Here is an 18,797-nt window from a genome sequence, read left to right on the forward strand (position 1 = left end):
TATACCAACCGCTATAAGTATACGCGATAGTCATTTCAATTTCACATGCGAACACCTTAACATTTTTCCCGTCAAATGTCCTTCCTGAGTTCTGCTATTAAAAAAAAAGGACATAAAATGAAATTCTCATGCACCGCATTCTCTAAATAAAAAATATATATATATTGCAAGCACTCTTAAAACAGGAAACAAATTCACGTGGTGACCACGTTTGGAAACGAATAAAATTGCACCGTCTTTCTCCCAGATGTGTCTGTGCTTTTCCAAGTGCTTGTCATATTTTTTATAGAAATAATAGAGGTACTGGCACTTTCAACTTTTTCTGATGGGAATTTGGTTGAATTTTAAATACAAATACAACAAAAAACAAAAAAGAGTTGCAATGTGCAGAGAATAAAGTTTATCAACTTGATAAATTTTTATTCATTTTGTCTCTTTCTCACAGCGAGCTTTTGATATATTTTTTCTCAATTTGTTTTGTTGTGCCTTTAAAAGTTTTCCTATTTTTTTTTACCGATAAACAGCGCACATTTTCCCAGATTCAAGGGGTAACGAGTGCATCGGCCATGACCTAGATTAAAAGGGATTGCCTTGTGACAGCATGATGGAGGCAGTGTTGTGCGGTGATGATAAAGAGAGCTTTTTTAGCGCGATGCAATGCACTCAATTTTGTTGGCTTGAAAATGAGAGAACATAGAGAGCTTTGCAAGGACTTTTTTTTTTTTGTTATCGGTCGGCTTCGCGGCTCTTGTTTTGTGGTTTCCTACTTGGAAGTGTTGCAAAATTTACATTAGGTAAATAGTAGAGAGTTGCCAATGCATCATTAAATACCTAAATACTTTCGATGTTTTCGGTTATTGAGTATGAGTTAAAATGTTTGTTTAATAAATCGGAATTGCGGAGGAAGCAAGATTTACTGACGAAACAGAAAGCCGAGTTCATATCGGCTTTGCCGGGCTCATTTAGATGATGTCTTGGTATCGAATTTAAGGTGGAGTTGGAAAGCCAATAAGATCTAGATACAGTTTAACACTACAAACATTGTCTAGGATCAGTTTAGCATGCAGGTCTTCAGTCAGGGAGGCAGGCTAATATACCGAGTCCTTCCCTGAAAATTATCTTAAGCGACATAGCGCTTACGATGTATTTTTTTACAGACAAATCTTTGTATTCTTTTGCTTTTAGACTTATTGGAGACAATTATGATGTGAATGTATTCTTGAACAATTGATGATTTCATTACCACAAGAAAAGTAATAACTTATTCGTTCTTAGTGTTGGAAAAATACAATTAAATGTTGTCCATAATTCAAAATTTAATTTGGCGACTACGATTATTTTGCGGGAAGGGGTCGATACTTAAAGAAGAAACGTATTTAAAGAAGATACGTTGTAGGAGCTTCGTTGCCTATTTGGCCTTATCCGCTTCTTTTCATCATTAAAAGGATATGTCAAAACAAGACATAGTGTTCAAGATTCTGCAAATTTATGTTTTTTAGTGGGAAGTGGGTAGGTAGATTCTTCGATGTCTCTCAGATACAAACTTTTATAGTTGATGAAGTGCTCTGTTCGTTGTGTCCCTATAGTAGCAATACTCAACCTTTTAACTTGCAATATAGGTACTATAGGACAAGTTTAGGTTTCGTAAAAAAAATCGAACTCGAGATAACAATTTTACCAGACATTACAATGGTGGAGAATGCCAAAAAAGTGGGTCCGGCAATTCTGTCTGTCTGTCTGTCTGTCCGTCTGTCTGTCTGTGTGTACCTCGAGCTACCGCCTAAACTAATGGAACGATTTTCTTCAAACTTGGTAGTTAACAGTTTTGGGAGATTCCCTAGAGGACAAATTGAATTTTTTTTTTTTGACCAAAACTAACGGTACCTGTCATATAACGGAAACAGAAAAGTTAATTTTTTTCAAAAACGGCTCTAACGATTTTGATTAAAATTTTTGTGTGTAGTTTAGCATATAAAAGCTTTCTTTAAAAATAAAAAAAATATTTTTTGTACCGTTATTAACGGTACCTGCCATAGAACGGTTTTTTTGATTTATGAATTTCTCGTAAACGACAAAACAGATTTAGACCAAAATTTTTATACAGAAACGTTTTAATAATAATTATTTAAAAAAATTAAAATTTTTTTCAAAAAACACATTTTTGGATTTTTAAAAAATATTTCAAAATTTTTTTTTGAAAAATCAATTTTTTGAAAACAGGTTGGTGAAAAATTTTGAAATTCCGTTTTTATGTGTAAATTAATTACTTCTTCAAAATGGCATACCAACTTTTTTTTTGAAAAATGTTTGAAATTTTTTATATATAAAAAATTATTTTTGAAAAAAACGGCCCTAACGATTTTGGAAAATTTTTTTCTAAAAATTCTTTTTTATACAAGAAATAAAATGGCATACTTATTTTTTCGTAAAAGATCATTTAAAACGGTATTTAATTATTTATAAAAACAGATTTTATTTTTTTTTCTGCACCAGTGAAAATATCAAATTTTAAATTTTCTCTTATTTTGATCAATGAAAAGCTTTAACATTAGAGTAACTTTTATCATATGAGCAAGTACGTGCGACCCCAGTCGTGCAATTTATTTATAGGGTTTTCAAGTGTTTTCGTAGAGTCTTTTCAATAATCGATTAAGAAAGGAGCGTTCTTCGTCGTTATCCCGTAAAGCGTATCAGTTTTTAGTACGATTACCAAAAACCAGATATGGTACGTAACAACGCACACTTTATTTACAACGTCAGGGGCATCGAATAAACCATTGTGTGTATTATTGTTACTTCCGATAGCTTTTTAAAAAAGGAACCCCAGCATTGTCTGCCCGATCTTCAAAGATCGGGCAGTTGGCCCACTTTTTAAATAAAAAAAATATTTTTTGTACCGTTATTAACGGTACCTGTCATAGAACGGTTTTTTTCGTTTCTGAATATCTCGTACAAAATTAAACCGATTTAAATGAAAATTTTTATACAAAAGTGTGTAAGTAAAGATAATATTAAAATTTTAGAAAATTTTCAAAAAACGCATTTTTGGTTTTTTAAAAAATATTTCAAAATTTTTTTTTGAAAAATCAATTTTTTGAAAACGGATCAATGAAAAATTTTGAAATTTAGTTTTTATGTGTAAATTAATTATTTCTTCAAAATGGCATACCAACTTTTTTTTTGAAAAATGTTAAAAAAATTTTATATATAAAAAATTATTTTTTTAAAAAACGGCTCCTACAATTTTCAAAATTTTTTTTCTAAAAATACCTTTTTATTTTTTTTAGCTTAGTAAAACGAATTTCTAAATATATGGTAATATTATACAAAGAAAACCATAGCAACTCTGATTCAGTAATCCTTTAGGGGACATCTCTATAAACGTAAAGCCTCCAATTACTTTGCATCAACTCCTCTCCTATTCCTATCCTGTCATCGTTCATCGACCACCTTTTCATAACAAAAATAAAGCTTTTTCTTATTCAGAGAGAGTGAGAGAAGAAGAGACACTGAGAGAGAAATATCCGTTTTGGTTGCCTATATTTTCGTCCTCTTACTACCCTATTACCATTTCACATATTCTCTAATATTCTCCTTTTTTCCATATAAAAGTTGTTGTTAGAGTTGTGCTTGACGGTATATTTTTTTTGTTGTATAGCCCCTGCCTCTGAGTCTGTGTATTATGTGTGGTGTCCTGTGTTTGATGATGATGATGAGAAAAATGTTGTTGGAATTCGAATTCAGTTACCAGTCGTAAGTTTCGGTTCTAGGGATTACGAAGAGCGCGCGCGACACGGAGGCACGCGTGAAGTGCTTTCGCTCTAACGAGAACGACACGGCAAAAATTCCAGTTTATGCCTTGACACTTCCGCATTTGGAACTCAAAAATTTTCATTCGTCCGTTGATACGCGTATGCAAGGATTATGTTCTACCTTAATACTATATCCTTTGTAATCCTTGCAAAAAATAATCTTAAAAATAAAAGAAACAAGGAATAATATAAATTATCTTTTGATATACAAAAATAATTGTGATAAAAACCATAACTCGTTGTGATAAAAAAAAAAATAAAAGCAAATCCTTGATTGAAAGTAGTTTTTTTTTGTATTTGTATGCAGTAGGTATAGTGTCATGCTGCAGCAGCCTTTTTCGAGAAAAAGCTCCCTCCTGCACGTAAAGTAAATTGCCCCAAAAAAGAATATCCCCTCTACAAAGAATGTGAATAAAAAAGTAAATTTCCTTTTTTCTGCTCGATAAGGCGACATACTGCATACAAAAAAGTGTAAAAGAATATGAAGACCGGGCGGTATAGAGAAATCCGGAAGTATACGGATTCAAAAAGGGTATTAAGTAATCCGAGTAAAAAGGGGGTAAATTGAGGTTGCCTTCGCCTTCATGCGCGTTGCGTTATATATCGTGCAAAATCATTGCAAAAATCATTTTCACAAAAATTATTCATACAAAACGTGAAGTGGGTGTTTTGTGTAATACTGTGCCAAAAAGATAAAATATAATTCTATTTTTCCATCCGGATCCGGCTGCGGTCAGCAGGCCATTTTTATTTTTGCAGTAAATCTTCTCTTTATCTATTATTTTTTTTTTTTTTGTTGGTCGGGTTCTAGTGTGTGTCTATGGGTGTGTTTTAAAATTTGTATGCGTGCCTGTGTAACGTGTCCTTTTACGAAATTAACGAGCATAACTTACACACAGTTTAAATGTGTTTTTGGGTTGCAACTAATCTGCCGGGGCCTGCCGCCCCATTGAGGGCCGGCGACTCATGGAGTATCCAACGTCGTCGAGTCTAAGCGTCGGTGACAGAAACAGGTGGGTAAGCAAAAAATTTTTTTCCCAATTTTTCTAAAATTACAAAAAACTTTTATAAAACCTTTAAAGAAGATTAGGTATAAAATATTTCAATTATGCTTCTGTCAATTTTATTTATTTATCCAAACTAGGCCGGCATATTATATCAATATGCTAACCTATATTTAGGATTCCTTTTATTTCGTCCTCTGTGTGTACTCAGAAACACATTAATCTGGAGCAATAGACATTTTCAGTAGAGAAAACATTTTGTGTTTTTCCCGTCTCTTTTTTTGCAAGTTTCTTTTTTATTCATCTTTAAAATAGAAAAATAAGCACACACAACTTGAATGTTGCTGGTTTATAGCTCCCGAGCAAGAAATACAAAAAGACAAAAAAAAAAAGAGAAAAGTAAAACGAGGTTGGAAATATACGAATTGAATGAGCAAAACTGGGGCATAAATTTTCATAAAGGATTCTTCATACCAACATACATTAAATGTATCAAAAAGTATGTAGGTCTGATGATAGGATGTGTAGGGTAGATATTTACGATTTTATATATAGAGACGTGCATACATTTGTAAAGGGCCGGTACATCCCTTTGTCTCTTAGATTAAGGTAGATTTTATTACAAAAAAAAAAAAAAAAAAAAAACAAAAAAAAATGTTGGGTTGGGATTAATGAGAGATTATAAAATGGGTAGATTTATTGCTGAAAAGGGAATTTATTTGATACTTTTTTTGGGTTTAAATTTATTACACATTTTAATTAACATTGAATCATAGTTTATGTATACTTTGTTTTGCATAATTTTACAGTTACATACATCAGAATTTTAATACAATGTGGTTTTTATTAGCTTGAGTAGTTTATAGTTGTAGATAGAGCCAGAAACAAATCTCATTATGAACGTAAACCAACCAAAATGTACAATTTTTAATTCTTGTATAATTTCATTGATTTTTCTTATATTTAATACAATTTATTTTTAATGTAGGCTACATTAAAAATAAATTGTTTTAAAGTTTTCATATATACAAATACAGTTTTTAATTTTGACAGGATATTGAATCAACACGCCCGCCATAGCAATTAGTTTGACACTTCACCCTTATATCTTGTTAGTTTTAATTAAATATACACTTTTCAGTTATTGGTTTCATATTTTTCTATGGTATGAAACACAGTTATTATTTAAAAACTTAAAAGAGTAAAGAACTCTAAAAAAGAAAGCAAATGTTGTATAAATTTTCATTATGACATTACTGGTCACTATGGCGTATGTGTAACATTTTTCTTAATAAATTTTTTTTTTGGACAAGAATTTTTTTTTGTTAAAGAAATATGAATGCCGAATATTTTTGTTAACCATTTTCTGATCATTAACATTATTGAGTGATCGGTCAAATTTTTAAATACGAAGTTCTGATCTTCTTGTAGTTGTAACTACATACATTGATAAATTTGTAAGAGATGGTTAGTAAAGTTCGTCAGACGCTGTACATTTTAGTTTGGTCGAATTGGAACGTATTAAAACAAATAAAACTTTTCTTCAAAATCTTCATAACATAATCCATCTGCAAATGTAGTTTTTAATATACATAGATTGGTATTTAAAACAACATACACAATATTCTTTATCACAAGTTTTATCAATTGTATGATTTTGATGAAAACAATCAAGTTAATTCAAAGAACATCATTCAATAGAAACTCTTTTTATGTTATCTCAATTAACACCGCAAAAACTCGTTTGTTTTTTAAATTTATAACGGTTTTCTTTTTTTTTTTTAAAGATATGTACCTACTCAACTTAATTATTTAAATTACTTTATTCATTTGAGTTCACTTATGTATTTGAATAAAAATAAGTTAAAGAAACAACAACGATTGATATAGCGTGTAAAAAATCGTAGTTTTTTTTAAAGATTTCTGTAAAAAGTAGACCTCCTATGGAAAACAAAAGTTTTAGATCTGCCTAAAACATCAACTAAAATCCTTTTTTTATATAACCTCAAAACATAGTGCGTAAAATGCAAAAATAGCTTTTTTTGTTTTTAATTTTTTTTAGATTTTAACAAAACTTGGCTCAAACCTACCTTTTTATGTTTTTTACCTGTTTTGAATGTTTTTTTTTTTCACTAAAATAATTATTACCTATAATTTTTGAATTTTTGATGAATTTAATTTGAAAAAATAGCCTATTTTTCAATAAAAAGTTACCGTAACATTTTTTGATTTTTGAAATAGTTTTGGATGGCATGTTTTTCGATGAAAACCTTTTATTTAAGACTAGGTACAAAAACTAAAATTTTATTTCATAAAATTGAAACGATTTTTTAAGATGGATTTTTCTGAGATACTGAATTTTGAATACTATTTTGGATAAAAAAAAATTGTTGATTTATCAACTGGATCGCAACGTAACTTTTGAAGTATTTTAATTTTCTTAAAGCTTTTGGCGTTTTTTCCTGCCTGCAGTTAATGTAGGCTACTTCTGTTAATTTAAATTGAAGGTTTGAATTGTAGAAAACCTATCACAGTTATTTTGGAAGATAGGTATTCTATAATAAAAATTAAACGACCACGCTGGATGAATGAAACAAGTACAACAACCAAGTTCATAGGCTAGTTATAACAATGCTTCGATAATGCTGTAATGTTGTTTTTGTTTTCATTTCAATTGTTTAGTTTCATTTGGTTTTTTAATTTTTTTGTTTTATAATTTGCTTGGAAGTTAAAAACTCCATTATCTCAAAAACCTTGAACATTATAAAAATTCCGAGTTTGAAGACCAATTTTCCAAAAATACTTCATTCAATTTACTTGGTTTAGATTTAGAATAAATAGGAATGAGCTTCTGGCTTCTTAAAAATGTACATCTTAATTTTAAGTGTTGCCGTTGTGTTCAAATATTTTTTTTTTTAATGTTTGAAGTCAATTTGTGAGAAAGTTGCTTCTATCGCATAAACGATACAAAATTGTCCCTCACTCGCTTATAGAAGTTTGTTTCCTTAAATAATCTAGGCAATCTTTTAATATATTTTAATTTGTGAAATTTAAACGAAGAAATTGTTTTTGTTTGCAAAAATCTTAATTTTAATAAAAAAAAGAAAAAGAAATACGACAACTTCTAGAGGTTAAAATATTTTTAATAACCGAAAAAAAGATCATCAAAATTAGTTACTTAATAAGAACATCATACACGCATACTCCTTAAAAAAAGATATTACATTCTTTTTAAGATCACGATTTTTTTGTATCAATAATATTATGAATACCTGATGGCCAGTTTGGCTAATTCTAATACCTTAATACCCCAGTAACGGTGGATACAACTTATAACATTACGAGAATTCTTTTCTTTCGAAATTTGTTTCCAAATCGACGCCATTAACAAAAGTCCACAGTAATACGTACCCATCAACTAATATGCCTTCACAATAAATCCTGTCAAAACGAAAAAAAAAAAAAACATCCACAGAGTTACATTAATTAGCTTTTTATGACCTTACTTTCATGCACAATTTTTCTTTTTATTGCCCAACAATAAGATAACAAGGCCAAGAAAAAATGCCACAATTTCCGGCAAATGTATCCTTATGTCCACACTTAAAAAGTCTTCCCCATTAAGCCCCAAATAAACAATTAAGCCCCTTAAAGAAGGACAACACACACAGTCAAGTGAAAACATCTAGAAGTACTGAGTACTATAAGAAGATCTCCCTGAGCAAAGATATTTATTATTCTACCTCTAAACCTCCCGTTTATATGAATAAAGAGAACAAATTAGAAAAAAAAAGAAACAAAAATGAAAAAAAAATGAAACGTATTCAACGTCAAGAGTTTTGTTTCCTTCCGTCTCCGTCCGTTGTCGTCGTCGTCATCGTCCGTTTGTCGTCTAATACCCGGATACGATGCAAGCTTCAAGGTAATCCTTTGAATCAATTATTATTATAGTCCTGGTGTATTCAACCTCTATGCAACATTCCACCTTGAATTTTTGTCGGATTCAGTGCCTCCTGTATATTGCATCCTTGAATAAGAACACAAACTAAAATATGTACGTAATAGTATACAGAAGAAAATACTGTCATGACAGTGTTTATTTAATTTTGTATTCTCCTTTTGATCCTTGCCTCTGATTTTTTTTTTTTTTTTTTAATTTTGTGTGTGTTCTCCAATGAAAGAAAATACATACCTATTTAATAACGAAGAATAAAAAGAAAAATCGATTTTTGTGCGTTATTTGTTGTTGGTATTTTTTCTTGTTTGCAGAGAGAATGCATGCTATTACTCCAGTCAAAGCGTCGGAAAAAAGGGCCTCACCTTGCGATGAGAGGCACTGTCTGTTTTTATTTCATGGATCGATGGGGGTATATTTAAAAGACTTAAACCCAATTTCTCACCACCTGATCATTCTTTTTAGCGGAGTTATTCACAAAAATGCATTTTTTGGGATATTTTACTTCTAAGCTAATATCTTTGCTCCAGATTATCGCAGACCAAAAAATAAACATACATTCTCTTCCTTATAATATTTTCTATCGTTGTATGTAATTTCATTGTATTTGAGTGAGTAAATATAAAATGGCAGCCATTTAAAGTCAAATTCTTGTTGTTAAAAAACACATTTTTGTCATTATTTCGAAAAAAGCTTATATTATGATTGACATTTTTCTAACCTATTTTGTAGCCCTGTTCATGTCCTGCATTTTACAGAAAAAATCAGCTCTTTATCACCAAAGATGGCCGAGCTATTGATAAATGAACGCATGCAAAACCGGTGCGAAAACACCCAAAAATATCGTTTTTTGGGAATAACTCGACTTCAGAATGTCCTACGGCAAAAAATAAAGCAATGAATTGTTCGTTACAACATTTTCTATCAATTTAGTGCACAATCTTTTTGTTGAAACAAATAAAAAATAAGTAATATTAAGTCAAAGTCGTTTTTTTGTTTAGCAAACTCTTGCCTTATTATTTTGCAAACGGTGCGAGTATTGGCTAAGAAAATAAAATATTATTGTAGTCCTTTAAATTATCTACAATTTAAAAAAAAAATTAGCTCTCTACGACCCACACGAGCCGAGAAATTAATTTTTTAAAAAAGGTTCAAATGACCAACGAAAAAACATAAGACAAATTCTCTTATAACAAGAAACAATGAAAACAACCCTCTCACTGAGAACTAGTATTCGAATCATAAACAAGGGAAATTTTTTTGAATTTTCGTACGGATTAATGCTTTCTTAAAATTATAATAACTCGGCTCCCGTGGGTCGTAGAAAGCTAAATTTTTTTTTTAAATGTAGATAATTTAAAGGACTACAATAATATTTTATTTTCTTAGCCAATATTCGCACCGTTTGCAAAATAATAAGGCAAGAGTTTGCTGAACAAAAAAACGACTTTGACTTAATATTACTTATTTTTTATTTGTTTCAACAAAAAGATTGTGCACTAAATTGATAGAAAATGTTGTAACGAACAATTCATTGCTTTATTTTTTGCCGTAGGACATTCTGAAGTCGAGTTATTCCCAAAAAACGATATTTTTGGATGTTTTCGCACCGGTTTTGCATGCGTTCATTTATCAATAGCTCGGCCATCTTTGGTGATAAAGAGCTGATTTTTTCTGTAAAATGCAGGACATGAACAGGGCTACAAAATAGGTTAGAAAAATGTCAATCATAATATAAGCTTTTTTCGAAATAATGACAAAAATGTGTTTTTTAACAACAAGAATTTGACTTTAAATGGCTGCCATTTTATATTTACTCACTCAAATACAATGAAATTACATACAACGATAGAAAATATTATAAGGAAGAGAATGTATGTTTATTTTTTGGTCTACGATAATCTGGAGCAAAGATATTAGCTTAGAAGTAAAATATCCCAAAAAATGCATTTTTGTGAATAACTCCGCTAAAAAGAATGATCAGGTGGTGAGAAATGGGGTTTAAGCCTTTTAAATATACCCCCATCGATCCATGAAATAAAAACAGACAGTGCCTCTCATCGCAAGGTCAAATGACGCTTTGACTGGAGTATATGCCAAAGAGATAAATTGAAGAGGAATGGATAAAAGATATCAAGGATATCTTCCTATCATGATGCAATTAATGTCCATTTCAAGAACAAGTCATGTACGTTTTGATCTAACATTTCGAGAGGGTGGCCTACATTAAATTTTTGTTTAGCATTTATTTAATAAAAAGAAGGTTGGTTGTTCTAGTCGTATGCTATGTTTTATGGTCAATTACATCAGATGTCAATCAAGATGGTACACCTATTGATGAGTATGTTTGTTTTTTCTTAAGTCGAACCAACGAGATATGGAGAAAATATAACGTCCGACAATGAATTATAAAGAGCTAGTCTTCCAGTGTGACCAGCAATGTTGTGCAAACTACCACCAAAATCACTAACGGTAAGGCCTTTGCGGACGACTTTTCAACCGAATCGACTCGGGGCACAGTTTTTTTTAGGAAGAAATAAGCTTTTCCATTCAGTGAGCTTACAGGAAATGATTCCGTTAACAAAACTGAGTTAACCTCTCCTGATGACATCAAAGGGTCTCAACTTTGCCCTGAAAAGACTCTCTTCGTTCATCATTTCCTGAAACTAAAATATTTGGTTCAAGTGAGCTTACTTATAACCTTCTGTCCGAAGGAGAATTTAAATGCATATTGTGGACAGATAGATTTGTTTATATTTTTGGTAGCAGGGAAGGAAGATCTTTTGTAAGAGCCAGAAATATTTTTTGTGGTATCATAATTACTCAAAACAACTGAAGCTCTCGGTCTATTAAGCTAGAACACGCGAGAATCAGGAAAAAGACGCTATGCCATGCATTGTAGAAGCATCACGATCAAATTGCAGCCAAAAGCACAAACCAAGGTAAAAAATCGGCAAACTTGAATCTTCTATCCATTGATGCTTAAAAGGAACGAACTCAGTTAGAGAACTAAGATGCTAGTTTACATCGATAGTTAGCTTCATCGATAGTAAGCTTCTTCTGAACCTGCACTGGATTGAAATAGAAAAGTATAACCCAGAAACTTCTATGAAGAAGTGAGAATCTAAAAAAAATGTACAGATATTTCCTCCAAGACCATCCCAATTCACTTATAGAAGCTATAATAATTAGCAATCCAGGACATTATGAAGGAGTTACTCGTTTAGGATAAAATAAACACCAATGACAAAAAGGACATCCGATTCTCTCAAAATTAATTTAAGTTAGTACTACAATACTTTTGGAAAAATTACCAGAAAATGGCTTAAACTATTAGAACGAAAATTGGGTATAAGTTAAGTACTCTACGAAAAAAATTGCTTTGGTCATTAAAAAAAAAGTAGGTAGTAGGTAATTTTTCCATGTTCTAACATGAACTTCGGTTTTCTCAAAAACTTACATTTTTTTTCATCAATATTCATCAATAAACGAATACGTTTTTCCTTAATATGTTGCTTTTTAAAATCCAAATTAAAAGTAGCAAACTGGAATTTGGATCATAAAAACCATTCATTATGATTATGTACAAAGATTTTGAGATATCATAAATTTCTTTTTCTATAATCTTTGAGAATAAAATTAATTTTGAAAAAAAAGTAAATAGATTTAGGATGAGATTGCATAAAAAGATTTGCAAAAAAATATTTACGGTGGCGTAATTCGACGTCAAATGTACCAAAAAAAAAAAAATCGTTTTTGAGCTGTTAATATTGAAGTATTTCAAAAACGTGACGTGCCAGAAAAAATTTCGACTTCGGATTCGGACTCAGCACACAAAAATCCTTTAGAAAATTAGGGTTTGGTTCTAGCTCTATTTTCGTTGCCGACCAGTGTTTTCAAAATAAAAGTATAGCAATCGTTTCGTAAAAAAAAAATTCGGTATTACAATATTTTTAAGTTTATATTTTAATGAAAAGAAAATTATGAATAAAAAAGTTATGAAATTAACCTTTTACAGTTCTTGCACGCTACCAAAGTCGGAAAAATATGCCGATTTTCAAAAAAAAAAAAATAATAAGGCATCCGTGTCTGCAAAATCTCGGCGGAACCTCATTTTATTTCAACTCCTGAAATAGGTATTACATAATATTTACCAATCAAGTTATAACTTCATTAAAAAAAATCAAACTCTTGAAATATTTTATCAAAGGTAAAGAAGTATTGCTCGTAACACGAGTATCAGGTAGATAAAACACTTTTTCTTTTAATCAAATAGCACACATCAAATAAAAAGTATTTTAATTGAATAAAAATCGATAATGAAATATGGTCACACTAAATATTTTTAAAAGGATCCCTATTCCCTATGCAAGTGCCATTATTGTAATCGAGTGATTTGCGCTGCACCTTTTTTCGTGTTACTCCTTGTAATACCTTCTCCTATGTTACATTTATATCTGTGAGTATATACTACAAACTGAAAAAAAAATGCACCTAGGAAAAGGAAGAAGAAAAAATTGCAAATTACACTATTTGACCATGAGCTGCTAAAGCAACAGCGTCATAGCCACTCATTATGAATAAATGATGAAGATACGACGACTTCAAGTTTAACGTTCCCATAAATTGAATTGATTGTTATTATAACATTTCTTTATCGTTAATAGCTTTTCGCTCTCCCATCTCATTTGCATTGGGCGGAACTTGTTTGGTTTTTTTCTTTCTACTCTTAACTAAACTAAACTATATCTTCTATTCTAGTCGACATGTTGGGTATGGTTGGTGCATAGTCTTACAGGTTATAACTATTCATTTTTAAACGATTTAATAATGATTATAAAGGAGAGTTTATTTGAAATGCATTATAATTTTTTAGTTTATTGCAATGAGTCAAAAAGAAATGAGGTTCAATGTTGCGAAAAATCGAATTAAAAACAAATATGTTTTTGGCCTGTATTATTCATCAACTGAACATTAATTGCATTGTTATGAATGTGTTTTGGGTTACTTTATCGCTTATTTAAATAAGTTAGGAGAGTAACTAAAGCAAATTATTAGGGAACCCGGCCGAACAGTTCTGATTTTGACGATTTTTTTTTTTCAAACGTAGGTAATCAAAAATACGGTGTTGCCGTATTGTTTTTTAAAATTAAAATTACATTTTTTTTAACAAAACCATTTTTTTTGCTTAAATTTCATAAAACAAATGATAGCAAAAGATTCTCTAGGTAATTTAAAGACAATATATAAAAGGCAGTAAGGGACAATCTTCCATCGTTTAAGCGATAAATGCAATTTTCTAACATTCTGACCTCAAACACAAAAAAAATATTTTGAAAACAACGGCAACACCTACAATATTTTAAAATACATTTTTAAAAAGCCAGAAGCTCATTCTTATCTCTTAAATTTAAATCCACTTAATTTAATCAAGACTTTTTGAAAAAATGGTCCTCAAACTCAGAATTAAAAAAAAAATGTTTTTAGAAAAATTTAAAATGACTTTTTTCCAAACTTTTTCTAATAAAATATGAATTTATTTAAAAAAATTTTTGGCCATAAATATTATCAGTTGAATTTCGAAGCAAAAAAGGTAAAATATATCACACTTTTGAAAAAAAAAAAAAATGAAAAATTACTTCAATTTCAATGGCTTTTTTTTTATTAAAACTGAATTTTTGCATTGAAATAATTAATTTTCTCAAAGACTGTAGTAAATAGGAACTTTAAATTTTTGCTATTTAATTTTCAACAGTAAGGGTTATTAAATGAATAAAAAATAATTTTATGTTTAGATGTTGAACTTTAAAAAAAAAAAAAGTTACATTTTTTTTCAAAACTTTTATTAAAAAAAGTTATTCGAAAATGAAATACTTTTTAATTTTTTTTTTAAACCGTAATACATATTGACATTTCTTTTATAATTTGAAATCATAATAAATGTGGCCAAAAAAAAATTGAAAATAAATGCATTTTATATTACGACCAAGTTTAAAAAACGAATGTTAAAATTTTTTCAATAATTTTTTATTTTTTCAAAAATCTGAGTTCAATTACCATTCTTTCAAAAGCCGTTCATTCAATTAACTTAATTTTAATTTTACATATATGTCTAAGCTTCTAGCTTTTAAAAAATGTATATTTGAATATTGTAGGTGTTGCCGTTGTGTTCAAATATTTTTTTTGTGTTTGAAGTCAATTAATAAGAAAATTGCATCCATCGCTTGAACTATGGAAGATTGTCCCTCACTCTCATATATTTTTTTCCTTGAATTTCCTAGACAACTTTTGGCATCAATTAATTTATGAAATTTAAGAAAAATTTTTGAAAAAAATTTGTTTTTGTTCACAAAAATCTTCAATTAAATTTAAAACATCAAAACGGCAACACCGGCAATTTTTAATCTATAGACTTTAAAGTATTTTTAATTACCGACGTTTGAAAAAAAAGATCATCAAAATCTAAGCCGGGTTCCCTAATATTGCCAATTTTTGAGCTTTAGTTACTCCACTATATTATTATCTAAAAAAAAAAATGGAAATGTTTCATCTTAGCAGATAGTATTAGTAAAGTATTTGACCAGTAGTTGAACGGAATCAAGTTCGATTCCCAGTGTTTGATTTTTTTTCGAAATAATTTTCGATTGATTGATATTTAGATATAGTCATTTTAAATTAATGTTTTTTTTTCAAATTTGAATTTAAAAAATAGTTTAAAGGCATAAATTGTTCTAATTTTACTTTGATTTAATTTGTTTTTTTTTTTCTTACTCTAAGTTCCTTTTTTTTTAACTTGGTGTAATTTTAGAGATTAATTATAATTTTTATTCAAATTTGTGGTAATTTGTATTTTCATGAACTACTATTATCTTGTGAGTACCCCGTGGCACAATTGTTATTGCGATGGACAATCACGCTAGAAATTTTGAGTTTAAATTCAGCTTCAACCAAGGTTGTAGAAAATGCATTTTTTAATGCGTTTGTTTTCCATTATTAATTTTAAAAAAAATTATTGCAAATTAAAAAATTTGCATTGAAAAAAAAATATTTATACATAACAAAAATGTATTGCAACTGAAAAATATTTAAATTAAAAAAAATATTTGTTGGAACTAAAAAAATTTTGCATTAAAAAAAAAAATGTTATTGCAACTGAAAAATATTTGCATTGAGAATAAAATTTTTATTGCAACTAAAAATATTTTATTATATTATATTAAAAATATTTTGCATTAAACAATAAATTTATTGTAAATATGAAATGTTCGCATTAAAATAAAAATTCAATGCAAAATGTGTGCATTAAATATTTTTTTTATCATTCGTCAAATTTTTTACAATTTTGAATATTTGGCCTTACATAAGTTTCAATATTATAGTTGAAATAGCTAATGTATGGTCAAACAGTCAACATTGTAAGAAATTCGACGAATATTTAAAAAGACATTTTGCATTGAATTTTTATTTTAATGCGAAAATTTTTTATTTGCAATAAATTTATTTTTTAATGCAAAATATTTTTAATATAATATAATAAAATATTTTTAGTTGCAACAAAAATTTTATTCTCAATGCAAATATTTTTCAGTTGCAATAACTTTTTTTTTTATTGAATTTTTTTCAATACAGAAAGTTTTTTATTTGCAATAATTTTTTTTAATGCAAAATATTTTTAGTTGCTATAAATATTTTTATATTAATGCAAATATTTTTCAGTTCCAATGAAAATTGTTTTTAATGCATTCTTTTTTTTTCAGTTGTAATAAATATTTTTTTTTGTGATGCAAGTTTTTTTTATTTGCAACACATATTTTTTGAATTAAATAAATAATTCTTAAATAATTTCTAATATAACTGTTTCAATCCAAACAATCATATGTTTTTTTTTTTATCAAAATATGTTAAAAGGGAACCATTGAGTGTGCTTAAAAATAATTTCTTATTAAACGATTTTTTTTTTTCACTCTGAAATTAAATGAAAACACCCAGATCAAACTTGTCAGTTCATGGTTTAGTGATATTGTAATCTACTGTATGATTTGCTATGTTTCTACTATATAATTTAATATTAATTAATAATAGTATTTAATAATATATTTAAAAAAAAAAAAAAACAACAAAACAAACAATAAAACACCTTGCATTGTTTTACAGAGTTACAGTTTTTTTTTTAACCATCTTACAACGAGACTGTGCGTATATGGTTAGTGAAAGTACTCTTTGTTACCTTGCTCTCTTTAAAAATCTCTCTTAAAAATATATCATTTTGATGGGCTCAAGAAAAATAATTTTGACACTCAGTTTTCGTGCCTAACCAGTACGGTTTTTCTATTCTTGATAGACGTAGTTTCTTGTGATTAATTTAGTTTAAGGTCAGTAGAAGTATAAAAAAATATTTTTAATTATTTGAAGCTAAGTTTTTATTTAAAAGTTTTGTTTTTAATTTTAATTAATACAAAAAAAATCATTAAAGAACTCTAATTAACTTTATATGAAATAATTTATTTAAGATGTTATAACTTAACGGGTTATTGATCAATATTCTTTTATAATAAACAGTTATTTTAATACCCGTTTATCTAAAGTATATCTTTTTTTATATGCTTTTTTTTACAGTGTTGGAACAAATACAATACAAATAAAATTTCATTTAAAACATAACGACGCTTTAAGAATATCACCACCGGCCTTAACGCCACCAACACCAATCAGTCCACGTGAACCGCAGAGTCCCGATGGTCATACATCAGTGAGTTCAACTGGATCAAGTGATACGATTCCTGGTAAGTTAATTTTTTTTCTTAAATAGAGTTTATGAGTATACAGTTATTTGGCAGAGATAATCGAGGAGCCTTGAAAAAAAAATTCATTTTTCTAAGTCAAATTCGAATCTTGGCAAACTTAACATCTTAAAACAATAAAAAAACAAAGTCAAAGTAGAAACAACAATAAAAAACGAGAAAACGGTTTCGGTGCTTGAGATTTATTCTTTGATCATTAAAATGCCTACATTTTTAATTGCGATATAGTATGTACATTAGGGTGGTCCTTAACACAAAATTAATTAAGACATCCGTTCAATCCTCTCCATTTAAATTAATACAAATCCTCTAATTTTTTCAGATTCTTATCTACACCCCTTACAAGCCCTGCATCAAAGTGAAATTCTTCAAATTCTGATTCTTTACGATCGATTTTGTTCTAATTTTGCTCAATTACATATACTAAAAATTATCCTTAGTAATATTAGATGCGTTTTTTTTTGGAATTGCTATCCTTATTCGCAAGTTGGCGTTTACTTTCATTACAAAAACAACACGCAACTGTCGATAGGAATAGAAGCTAAACCAAGATACAAACAGAATTTTGAAAAAGTGTATAAGCTTACGTTTTCCTTTCTCTTGGTGTATACATTTTTGTTTAGTGTTGATATTTTGGGAATCCTATTGCGGATAATTTTGCCAAAAAAAAAAATACGCCTATTGCATTCCAAGATATTATTAACAAATGTATTCTTGAATCACAAGAAAATCAATTTTTTTTAGTATAACCTAAGATTACCTAATCTTAAAAACAAGTGAAATTTTCTAATATGGTTAAATAGACTTGATTTACTTAAAAATAAATGGCTTCTTTATAATAAAAGTTAGGGAACCTGAGTTGGTTGCAGTAAATATTTGCCGTAGTGGCAAAGTTGCAAAGTTTATTATTTGGCTGGGTATAATAAGAGATAATTACACCGGTACAAAAAAAAAAGTGTCATGTACCAGAAACCAGACCTATCTTTCTATATGTTTTTGGACACGCTGAATCCGAATTTCAAGTCCGTTTGGCCTTGTCGCCCTCCAGTTTTGAGTTGTGACTGCATTTCGTTTGAATTTGTATGACTCTTATGGAGTTTTTTGCATTTTTCTCAAAACTGAAGGGTGTTCGGGCAAAACGGACTTGAAATTCGAATTCAGCGGATCCAAAAACATATAGAAAGATAGGTCTGGTTCCTGGTACATGAAACTTTTTTATTTGTGT

The 18,797-nt window shown here is 29.0% G+C and overlaps 1 protein-coding gene across 1 annotated transcript in view; it reads left to right on the top strand.

Moving 5' to 3' along the window:
- The first annotated feature begins 4,056 nt into the window (after positions 1 to 4,056).
- LOC129911760 (ecdysone-induced protein 78C) overlaps positions 4,057 to 18,797 on the top strand; it is a 125,428-nt gene continuing 110,687 nt past the window's right edge. Inside the window, exons 1-2 of the mRNA XM_055989670.1 lie at positions 4,057 to 4,825; positions 17,388 to 17,554. Of these exons, the coding sequence (XP_055845645.1) occupies positions 4,779 to 4,825; positions 17,388 to 17,554 (214 nt within the window). The 5' untranslated portion in view covers positions 4,057 to 4,778. The remainder of the gene's footprint in view (positions 4,826 to 17,387; positions 17,555 to 18,797) is intronic.

Source organism: Episyrphus balteatus, chromosome 2, assembly GCF_945859705.1.
Source record: "Episyrphus balteatus chromosome 2, idEpiBalt1.1, whole genome shotgun sequence".
NCBI classification, from domain to species: domain Eukaryota; kingdom Metazoa; phylum Arthropoda; class Insecta; order Diptera; family Syrphidae; genus Episyrphus; species Episyrphus balteatus.